At 35.2% G+C, this 12497-nt stretch overlaps 1 protein-coding gene across 1 annotated transcript; it reads left to right on the top strand.

Annotated features, from left to right (window-relative positions):
* Window positions 1-484: 484 nt before the first annotated feature.
* Window positions 485-1423, top strand: LOC101435213 (olfactory receptor 6C1-like). The gene has a single exon (XM_012520892.2). It carries the CDS (start codon window positions 485-487, stop codon window positions 1421-1423), a length of 939 nt encoding a protein of 312 aa, XP_012376346.2.
* The last annotated feature ends 11074 nt before the right edge of the window (window positions 1424-12497 follow it).

Raw genomic sequence — 12497 nt, 5'->3', positions numbered from 1 at the left:
ATATTAAAATATCCTTCCCATTATTGCAGATCTTTAGTTAAATTAAATCTTTAACTGACATATTTGCTTCTTGTATTATTTAAAACTATAAAATCTAATAAATATACAAGAAAAATAATTGGGAGATTTTATTGGGTTTGGAGTCGTGAAATAAAGGTGTTTCTCATTCAGGGAGGAACCTTGTGGACACTTCTTTTTGAAAGTTCACGTCTGTGTTCAAATTGCGATAATGAAACACTTGTTTTATTTTAACCCACCTTATCCCAAGAATTTGTTACTTTCAAAGAATGGAAATTAAAAGATTATTGTTGTTATCACTTTGCTGTAAATTTCCCTTGAGGGTGGACTGGCATACAACTTCAGCCAAATTCCATCTCCACATTTGGACTTTTTTTTTTTTAATAATCCACTCATTTCTTCTAGTCTATTTTTTGTACTTTCTTTGATAGGTATAGCAGGAGTAACACAAATAAGCAACTTAAGAATGAGAAACAACACAGAAGTAAGAGAGTTTATCCTGCTGGGATTGTCAGATGACCCAAAGCTTCAGGTTGTGATTTTTGTCTTTCTGTTCATCACTTACCTGCTCAGCATCACAGGGAACCTGACCATCATTGCCCTTACTCTTGTGGATGTTCACCTCCAGACCCCCATGTATTTCTTCCTCAGGAATTTCTCCTTATTAGAAGTTTCCTTCACAACCGTCAGCATACCCAGGTTCCTGGGCACCATTATAACAGGAGATAAAACCACTTCCTTTAATGATTGTATGACTCAGTTATTTTTTTTCATTCTCTTGGGGACTGCTGAATTTTACCTTCTGGCCGCCATGTCTTATGACCGTTATATTGCCATCTGCAAACCCCTTCATTACATGACAATCATGAATCATAGAGTCTGCATGTTGCTTGTGTTCTCTTCATGGCTGGCTTCATTCTTCGTCATATTCCCAGCACTCATGTTGCTCTTAAAACTTGATTACTGTAGTTCTAATATTATTGATCATTTTACCTGTGATTATTTCCCCCTGCTGCAACTTTCTTGTTCAGACACACAATTCCTAGAGATAATGGGATTTTCGTTGGCTGCGTTTACTCTAATGTTCACTTTGGCATTGATAATCCTGTCCTACATATACATCATCAGGACTATTTTGAGGATTCCGTCTACTAATCAGAGGAAAAAGGCCTTTTCCACGTGTTCTTCCCACATGATTGTCATATCCATCTCTTACGGCAGCTGCATTTTCATGTACATTAAACCCTCAGCAAAAGACAGGGTGTCTCTCACCAAAGGAGTAGCTGTGCTAAACACCTCAGTAGCCCCCATGCTGAACCCCTTCATTTACAGCCTACGGAATCAACAGGTGAAGAGAGCCTTCGTGGACATGGCCAGGAGGACTGTATTTTTCACAAGCAAGTGAAAGATAAAGTGTCAAAAATTAGAGTCATAATGAACGATGAATTTTAAAATATAATGTATTTTCAGTAGCTTTTAAAAATGAAAATGGGTTCCTTATCATCTTTATCCATTCTTTTGTTTTTTTCCTAACAGTTGATAAGCATAATCATTAATGTATTTTCCTGTGCTTTCGACATATTTTTCTTGTCTTATTTTTTTTTAAGATTTATTTATTTTATTTATTTCTCTCCCCTTCCCACCCCCCCCACCCCTGTTGTCTGTTCTCTATGTCTATTTGCTGCATCCTATTTGTCTGCTTCTGTTGTTGTCAGTGGCACAGGAATCTGTGTTTCTTTTTGTTGAGTCACCTTGTTGTGTCAGTTCTCCATGTGTGCAGCGCCATTCCTGGGCAGGCTGAACTTTCTTTCGCACTGAGCAGCTCTCCTTACTGGGCGCACTCCTTGTACATGGGGCTCCCCTATGTGGGGACACCCCTGTATGGCAGGGCACTCCTTGCGCACATCAGCACTGTGCATGGGCCAGCTCCACACGGGTCAAGGAGGCCCAGGGTTTGAACCGCGGACCTCCCATGTGGTAGACAGACGCCCTAACCACCGGGCCAAGTCCTCCGCCTTCCTTGTCCTTTTGATTCTTACTTCTTTTTAATAATACTGTTAATCACACAATAATTATTTTGAAGAGCAAAATTGTGTTGTGAATTTTGTTTAGGAAAAAAAATAACTCCCAGAACCATAGGCATGGCTTACAAATATTGACATGATACATCACTTAATATACAAATGTAATTTTGTGATTTCATTTATTTTCAACAATTCCCTTTTCCATCTTGCAGTTGTACCAAAAATCAGTGGATAAGTGCTTATAATTTAAAGAAAAATGTAAATTTATTCATTTGAAATAAAGCTAAAAATTTGTCATTACTCACTTTAATAAGGTATGACCATATAATTTAACTATTAATAAAGAAGCATAGGTCATTATAAGTATAGATGCCTTAAATACAGATACTATATCAATCTATATATTCCCTAATTACAAAATAATTTGACATATAGGTAGGTAGATATAATAGATAGATGATAGATACATACATCTAAATAAGATATATACTGTCAATATTAATGAAGAAATAGATAGTAGATGCCTAAGATAAATTGCTTTCCTGTAATTGAAGAGGAGGTAAGCTCTTTTCTTTCTATCAGTAACTAAAAGTATATATATATACCATATAACTCCATTTCGAGTTTTGGAAACATTTGAAACAGCTCATTTATCCTAAATAAAATAATTTAAGTTAAATTTCATATAAAATAAAATTTTTCAACAAAGCATAATACCCCATTATATATAAAATTAATATTTCATTTGTTAAATCTTTACATTAGCCAATGAGTTACACAATTCGTTTTCTTATGTTAGAGGTGGGGAGACTAGTGTTCAGAAAGGCTAAAAAAATTTTTGCAAGTTTACAAAGACATTGAATCTCTTTAGCTTCAATACTGTGTTCACTAAGCTATAGTACTTTTCTCATGAAATAAATTGTGGTATAATTGTTTGTCTCTCTGAATGTACTCTTTTTAAATGACTGATGTATTGCAGTGAGTAGGATGTGATGAAAAAAGAGTAATTTTTGTCTGTCAGAAGGATATATTTAAATATCTATCAAAACGTAACACTTCAAACTATGTCATAGGAATACTTGCACATATGCAAAAGAATGAAAAAGGGTCCATTGCAGCATTATAACTTATGATAAAAGATTAGTTAAAACATGATATAAAATTAGTTAAAAAAGCAATTTCCTAACTCTTAACAAACATGGCAATTATTCAAATATATACAAGTCTCTTATGATAGTTTATGGAATTGCTGCAAAATAATGAGCTTTATCTAGAAAACTTCATAAGAAATGATATACATTAAATATTATTAACTAAAAAAATACAGAATATTTATGCATATAATCTCATTAATGTTGAAGAAAAAAATCTCCAAGTATATGAATATATAGAAAAGTATCTGGTAGAAAAGAAAATAAATGTTCACTATTGTTTCACTTGAAGATTGGAGTGATAATGGAGGATAGTTTGGAAACGTTAAGAGCCATTCCATTTGTCACTCTATAGCACTGTGACACTTGGTTCATACCACACTAATTATGCATTACATTTAAAATTGAGAAAAATTTTAAAAACTAGAGTTTCAAGTACCTTCTTATTTTAAAGAGAGAACAATGCATTGTAAAATTTATTTATTCATTCATCATGTCTGGTGGAAATGCACAAATGAATAAAACATGAGTACTACCCTCAAAGAAGAGAACTTGTAGTGTAGTTTAGTCCTGAAATAACCATCCTCAAAGGAATTATATCCTGAATGTAACCTGACACCATGTGCATGTAAGGAAAAATGAAGCACAGTCAAAAGGAAACCATCTGGGAGGAGATGTGGCTTGATAGTTGAGTGCTTGCCTTCCTTTTACAATGTTCATGATTCAATCCCCAGTATCTCCTAAAAAGAAAAAGAAAGGAAAGGAAACCCATGACAGCCTAAGTTCATTGACACTCTCCTATTATCTTGTTATATTGCTTTGCTTTCCAGAAAAGTATTGGTCATGGTATCACTTGCATCTTTTGAATGTATCTCTTTTGTACGTTTAGTTTCTTGACATCAGCCTCTGGAGAATTTATTTAAGGACCTGTTTCATCTTTCTCTACTGTTGGGTCTACATTTTATCAAAGAGAACTTTGAAATATTTTGCCTTCTAGTTTCTTACTCCAAAATGGTATTTCAAGGAAATTCACATAAAAACTCTCAGTTTTACAATAATTAATTACTGGTGTCTAGGTCCAGAACAATATTTGTCTTTATGTGCAAAGATAAAAGAGAAATATTCTGAAGGAAGCTGTTAGGAAACTTACATAAAATTTATCCTGTGTCTTTTCTATGTGAGAGTCTTTTATATGATAGAGGCAGAGGTGTATTAATGAAAAAATGAATCCCATGAATTATACTATGAATGCATTGCATTATATCCCATTTTCTAAAGTAAATTAAGAAAAATCAAGGGTTATATTTCTACCTGGAATCACCAGACATATAAGAAAGTGAGTGGTACCATATTTGACAATAAACACTTTTGTATTTCTACCATCTGTTTATATTGTTGAAAAAAATTGCAGAGATCACAAAATTATCACTTTAAAATATTTATTTTTATTGATTTTGTAATGTATTGTTTCAGTCTTTTTTAAAAACACAAAAAACACACTTTCTGCTTTTTGAATTGTCAGATTTTGCTGATATGCTAATGACAACAATGGTATATTCCTACAGAAATATTTGGCAAGTGCTAGGAGGAAAAAAAAAGAAACAAGAAAGAAAAGTGGGTGATGCCAGCTTTGCTAATTACCGTCGATGAACAGGACTCACTGAGGAGTCTAGCCAATGAAGAACATTTTTCTACCTTTGCCTTCCTCACTGCCTACTGACTCACCCAGCTCAGTAGGGAGTATTACAAATAGTTTTGAGAACATATATCAAGACATTATCTGGTTGGGAAAGATAGAAAACAAAACATAAAATTATAGAGTCTACTTTTTAGCAAATTCTAGTTTCTATAAAGTAAATCCTAGGGTATTTTTTATTTCTTCAAATCAAATGTTCTTTTTGAAAGGAGACTAAATTATATTTTCACATCAAAAGCTCCATTATGATTTCCTTCTTGTCCTCAGGCAAGTTTAGGGTAAAAGAGAAAGTTAGTATAGTAAAAAAAAAAAAAGTCACTGCAATAATTATTAATTCCAATAAGGAAAAAAAACTTAATATAAAGGAATAAGTATGTTGTAGAAATATATTATTATTGTGGCTCTATGTATAATGGTATCAGTTCATCTCTGCTGTTTTCTTTGTCACAAATTAAAGAACTTTACTCATGTTCATAACTAAAGCCAGCATATCCTATATTTCTGTGATTTCTATTGGTTAATATTAAAAGGAAATCTATTAAGGAAAAAATAATCATAATGATCACTATTATAAATTTCCAACAAAGGCCTATGTCTTGAGCCTCCATCATGTTTTGTTGCCTTAGCATCCCTTTTGCCAGGGACTCTAGACCTCTGCTCTAGCTCTTAGCCCACTTCTATGCCCAGGCCTCAGTGTACATCAGTTAGCTCACCCCAATATTATCACCCACATGCCCCCCCCACACATTTCCCCAGGACCCACAGCTAGTCCCAAAGGGTAAGCTGTCTGTCCTCCCCATACTCCAACCCCTAACCCCTTCCCCTTTTTACTGCTTTAAACTACCCGATCCTTGACACCTTCAGGAAACCTACTAGCCACCGCCCTAGACCACAATAAAGGAAGGTACAAGCCCATGGGTTCCTGTCTGCCTGCTTACCTGCTCCAGCCAGTTCCCACATCGCCCCGTGGTGCCCCTCCCCCTCCAGGACCTGTAATATTACTAAGCTATCTTATTTCAGACTTTATTGCTTCTGGCTCTCCATTTGTTACATACCAGAGAGCCACCCAAATCCAAATTTAAAATGCTAAGTAATCAAATTGAATCACCCTATAAAATAATGTTTTTTAAAGGTACCAGAATTAATACTCAAAATTGGATATTTCAGTCTTATGAACACACAATCTTGGAAACTGGAATATAACATCTCAATTTGTAAACTACAGACAAAATTTATATATGTATTTGTGTGTAAGCTTATAATTCAAAGATATAGTACAAACGTAGTAAATTTGGTTATTTCTAAGAGTTTATGTAAGGTCACTGATAAGATGACTTTTGTATTAGATCCCTTTCAATAGAAGATATGAGAAATTTTTAAGGAAGACTTTGGCCCAGTGGTTAGGGCGTCCGTCTACCACATGGGAGGTCCGCGGTTCAAGCCCTGGGCCTCCTTGACCCGTGTGGAGCTGGCCCATGAGCAGTGCTGATGCGCGCACGGAGTGCCCTGCTACACAGGGGTGTCCCCCGCATAGGGGAGCCCCATGCGCAAGGAGTGCGCCCCGTAAGGAGAGCCGCCAAGCGCGAAGGAGGGAGAAGCCGAGGAATGGCGCCACCCACACTTCCCGTGCCGCTGACGACAACAGAAGCGGACAAAGAAATAAGACGCAGCAAAAAGACACAGAAAACAGACAACCGGGGGAGGGGAGGGGAATTAAATAAATAAAAATAAATCTTTAAAAAAAAAAAACACAGGAGAAACCACATAGTGAATACAGAGTTCATACATACTCTTAGACCTATCTGACAACCCAGAACTTTAGGTTGTGATTTTTATCTTTTTATTTGTAACTTATGTATGAAGTATCTCTGGAAACCTGACAATGATCATCTTCACCCAGATGGACTTTTGCCTAAAGGGTCTTATGTATAACTTCCTCCTGAAAATCTCTATAGAAGTTATATTTACAACTGTTATATTTACAGCTGTTTCAATCCCAGATTTCTGGAGCAATCATTACTAAAGTCAACATTACTTACACTAATTGTCTAGCTTGCTTATTTTTCTTTAGCTATTTGAGCATGCCTGAGTATTTTCTTCTAATCGCTGTATCTTATGATGCAACCTTCTGCATAAAGCCACAATCATGGGCAAGAAAGTCTGCACCCTGCTTGTCCTTTCCTCAAGACTAGCAGGATTCCTGATCATTTTCCCACCACTCTTGCCCATCCTCCAGGTGTTTGTGCTTCCAAAGTCATTGATCCCTTTTTTCATGACTACTTTCCTGTCATATGAATCTCTTGCTCATATACCTGACATTTAGAGAGGAACAGCTTTTTTTTTGCTTGGTTACTCTGTTGTTCATGCTGCCAATAGTGATTCTATCCTACATGGGCAAGATTAGCATTTTGAGAATCCCATCTACCAGTTAGAGGAAAGGCTTTCTCTCCTTGTCCTTCTTACATGATAATCCTTTCCATCTCTTATGGAACCTGCACATTCATATATGTCAAGCCTTCAGCAGAGGAAAGAGCATAATGGATGCAATTCATAGCTCATCTCAACACTTCAGTCTCCCCATGCTAAACCACTTCATGTACACACTGAGGAACTAGCAATTAAAACAAGACTTCAGTGATTTAGCCCATAAATCAGTGTTTTCTGCAATCAAATGAAAATATTTATTAAAATGAATGAATGTTATTGTGAAGGTTAAGTAAAATAATTTCTATTATCCTTTGTATTCATCTCTCAGCCACCCCCAAAGTTGAGCTTATTTGTTTAGGCTTTCTTTTTAGCCTGGAAGTGAGCATGCTGTGTCTTTCTTTAAAACCATCTGTTGGCTGCATGTATACATTTGTTTATAATTCAGCATAGAAAACCAGGGCTACAGAACATAAATCACTTATTATTTGAGTAATAATTTTTTTACTATGACTCTAAAGAGTAAATACTGTTTTTATTTTTAATTTATTCCTACCCCCTTTGCAGCTTGCTTGCTTTCTGCTCTGTGTGTCCATTTACTGTGTACTCTTCTGTGTTTTCCCTTTTCTCCCTTTTTGTTGTGTCATCTTGCTGAGTCTGTTCTCCATGGAGCTTGCAGGCCGGCTGCACTCCACTGTGCTTGCAGGCTGGCTAGCACTGTGCAGCATATGGGCAAGCCTGCCTTCACAAAGAGGCCCCAGGACGTGAACCCAGAGCCTCCCATATAGTAGAAGGGAGCCCAAATGATTGAGCCACAGTCACTTCCTATAAACACTGTTTTAATCAACTTACTCTTAATTTCTTTCTTCTGTTATTAATATATTTTAAAAAAACATTCTCCTTTAAATGTATAGGAAATATGAACTAATTGAATATCTACAGCACCAAAATTTTCATATTCTATTTTCAGAATTAGTTCAATTATTCCCAACTCACCTGATGGACATATTGTTTATTTTCCCATTTATAATACATTTGAAGTTCATATTATCCATTTCCTATTTATGTGAAGGCATGTGTTTTGTCTAATATATACTTCCCTGCTTATCTGGGTTTTATTTTGAAAATGTGTAAAAAGATGTGCCTTTAGCTAACCACCATTATTCTTATGGAAGTTGGAAGTCTGATAAGAGTTTAAAAAATAATAATAACTCTTCTATGACAGTATTTATTTTGTATCATTTGCATAACTATTTAATCATCACAGTTACATGGAAAATTAGACAATCTCTCTTTTACAAATTTATAAATTAATGCTCAGAAAATTCTAGTAACTTGCCTTAGACCATTGAGGCTCATTAACAAATATGAAAATCTGCTTTAAATAGCTTGTTTCATTAATTTAAATAGGATATATATAATTGAGACCATCTACCTGAAAATCTTTGATAGCTTTTTTTTAAGATCTGCATGATTTTATTGCCTTTTTCTACTCACATATTATGTCAAAATTTGGTCATAATGATAATATCTAAATCAAGGAAAGGAAGATACTAACTCCTAGTGTTAGTCTTAGCATATAAATTATAATACTAATCAGTCAAAACAGGGAACTTAATTTCACTATTGTTGGTGAGTGATAGAGTAAGAAGGAAAAAATATAAAGTATCTGCAGTGTTAAGGTACCAAAAATAATTATGGGAAAGCAGATTAAAATTAATGAAGTTACTGCATGTATTTATTAAAATATAGTAGATTTCTAGTTTTTAAAATGGCGTGGTATAATGGGCAGAAATCTAGAATAGGAATTAAGCTAGTTTCTAGTCTGGAAAAGTCAATGTCAAGGAGAAAATGTTCATACAGTGTTTTTCGTTTGTTTCTGCCTTATTGGGGATTATCCCCCAAACTTCCTTTTCCAATTTTTTTACTAATGTATTTTAGATTTTATATTTCTTAATATTTTGTTTATATTCCTCTTTTGGCAATTTTTATTCACTGAGTTAATTCCCTTGAGCCCATGAAAAATAGAATAGAAAAAGCTTTAAATAGCTTGTGCAAGTAAAATTGATGTAGAATCCATGCCAGTTTTAAAGCACCATATGATATTTTTTCTCTTTTATATTTTTGTTCCTTTCTCACTCAATACAATTAAAGAAATTTATTCTCCCTGATTAAAATGGAAATTTCAGAGAAAAACATTGACTGTCAAAAGCAAACATGTTCAATTGAAAGATGGAGGAAGATTTCCAGAAATGCCGGCTGCCCTTGTTCACAATTGAATTTGCTGGTAGTTTTACCATTCCAGTCATTCTGAGTGTTTGTGATCCTATGTGGAAAACAGAGGTAAGTTTCAGCTACGGTGAAAGCAATGGAGATCTCCATATTCTTAGCATGGATTCATTACTTATTAGCTTAAATTTTAATGAAATTAAATTAGATACATTGAGATTATAATTCACAACTAGACAAATTTTACATATGTAAAAATTTGAGCATGTTTTGTTTTATTATATCAATTTATTTATCCTTTATTTAAGGGCAAGAAATTACTGTCTCTATGTTCATGTGTTTCTAATTAAATACAGGCTATGTGGTAATGTGTTTCAGAGAACAGGCTTTTATTTTTGGTAGTCTGAGATATATTTAACACTTACTAGCAATAGGAATTAATGTAAATCATATAATCTGAGTCTCAATATCTTCATCTGGGAAAAAGATGATAAAATTTTCACAAAATGACTGCAGGTACTAAATAAGATAGGTTATTAAAATTCTTAGTATTTCACTGAAAAAAAATGTGTTTTTTATAACTCTTAACTGCCATAAATATTATTCACAAATTTGGGAATTAATTCCACTTAAAAAATAAACAAACTTAAAACAGTTGTTCTTCAGTACATATGAAACCCCATATGATACATGAATCAATTTCACTTGTTATTACAATTAATTCACAAAAAAATAGCAATTTCAACTACATTTCAAAAATTGAAAGCTGAAGCGGGAGGAATTAAGTACTTCATCCAGTCACAAATACACTGTGTTGCCCATTTGAATTTTTAATCAGTCTCTCTAACAGCAAAGTCCGTGTGTTTTCTGTGATAATGAATTGTCCTTATAATTTCAAAAATAGTATATTAACAGTAAGCCTTGATACCATAATTTTATCAACTTAATACCTTTTGCTTTTGTGTTTCTGTATTAAATTATTGATTAACTTATACATGGCTAATTAGCATACTGAAATAGTGACGTTATGAGTTGATATTCTTAATACATATATGAAGCCACTATTTAGAAATTATTATTATAAAATATGATTTTATAATCTCTCCTACATCTTGATTTATTTCTTTATACACTGGTATGTATTCTGAGGATAGAGCCTGACCATCTTTAGTGAAATGTAAAAACATCAATGATTCAGTATTCTTCATGGAAACAGTACTCTAAAATAGTTACAAAAAAATATTCTAAAGCAATTCAAATAAAAACAAATCTGCTAACCTCTCAGTAAAGTCCCTTGTGGTGACAGATGAGAGATTCAAATGAACCCTGTGATCATTACTTGAAACCAACAATGATTGGACGGTGCTAGAAATGTATTTTAATGTAATTATGAAGCTGAATTGAATGCTGTCCAAAACATTGAATTAAATTCTCTTTCTCTTCTCTAATATATTAACCTAAACCATGAGCAAACATTTAAATTAATACAGTAGAAAGTAACAGGGTGTCATGATCATGAAACAAATTGCTTTGGAGATGCTCCCTGTCCCAATTTTTCTGATCTTTAACTGAAGATAGATCAATTGAGTAAACATAAAAAAAGTTGGAGAAATGCCTTCCCCCCAGCGTGGGACATGACACCTGGGGATGAGCCTCCCTGGCACTGAGGGATCACTATCAACTACCAACTGATGATGCAACTGGAAAATGACCTTGTACGGAAGGGTCAATGCGGATCAGCAGAATATCCCTGTCTACATAAAATAACATGACTTTAAAATGCTGTTTGACCTAATGTAAGGGGGAAATGGAAAGGAGAAATGAATTTATATGGCTACGAGTCTCTAAAAAAGAGTCTGGAGGCTGTCAGAAGGATTGCCCTAATGCACAACTGAGCAGAGTCTGAGAGACAGATAAAGCAGATACAACCCCCAGGTATTGGTTCCGTTGAGGGCTAAAGAGACCCATGGGAGTTATGGTCATGGCAGATGGGGTTAACTACCAGGTCAGATGGCCCCTCTTTGGAACTGGTGTTTATGTGTGATGAATCTGGACTCAGATGGGATCTCTCTTCATAAGACTTTCATGCATATGTGCTGGAGTTGCAGTTAGTGTTGGGGTTTAAGATATATTTAGGGGATTTGAATCTCTGGACTGACAATGTGATAGCCAGGCCCTGAGCCTCAACAGACTCCAGCACCTACAATCTGATTTATTGGACTCACCACACTCAGCTAAGATGGAGTTGAAGAAGGACAACCACCACACCATGGAGCCTAGAGTGATTACAACTGAAAGTGGGAGGATTGCATCCAGCATCCATGTGGAATCTGAGCCTCCTCTTGACATAGAGGTGCAATGGACACAACCAATCCAATGTCCACATAGAAAAGGTGGCATTGGATTGGGAAAAGTGGACATGGTGGCTGATGGGTATGAGGAAAGACAGGAAGAGATGAGAGGTGGAGGAGTCTTTGGGACATGGAGCTACCCTGGATGGTGCTTCAGGGGCAATCACCGGACATTGTAAATCCTCACAGGGCCCACTGGATGGAATGGGGGAGAGTATAGGCCATGATGTGGACCATTGACCATGAGGTGCAGAGGTGCCCAAGGATGTACTTACCAAATGCAATGGATGTGTCATGATGATGGGAATGAGTGTTGCTGGGGGGGGGTGGAGAGGTGGGGTGGGGGTGGTGGGGTTGAATGGGACCTCATATATATATATTTTTAATGTAATATTATTACAAAGTCAATAAAAAAAAAAGTTGGAGAAAAGAAGGCTTCAGCAGTCATTGTATTACTAAGTCATCTAGATACCTACTCAGTGTCACAGAAAGCACTGAAGTGAAACCAAAAGGACCTCTCTCCATCTCTCAAAATGTCATCCTTCAATACTTTGAAACTAAGATGGCTATTAATAAAGTGTTTCTTTCTTAGTTGGGACATCAG

The sequence above is a fragment of the Dasypus novemcinctus genome, chromosome 12 (assembly GCF_030445035.2).
Source record: "Dasypus novemcinctus isolate mDasNov1 chromosome 12, mDasNov1.1.hap2, whole genome shotgun sequence".
NCBI classification, from domain to species: Eukaryota; Metazoa; Chordata; class Mammalia; order Cingulata; family Dasypodidae; genus Dasypus; species Dasypus novemcinctus.
Note: the sequence above shows the minus strand (reverse complement) of the source record. Positions and strands in the feature narration are given on the sequence as shown.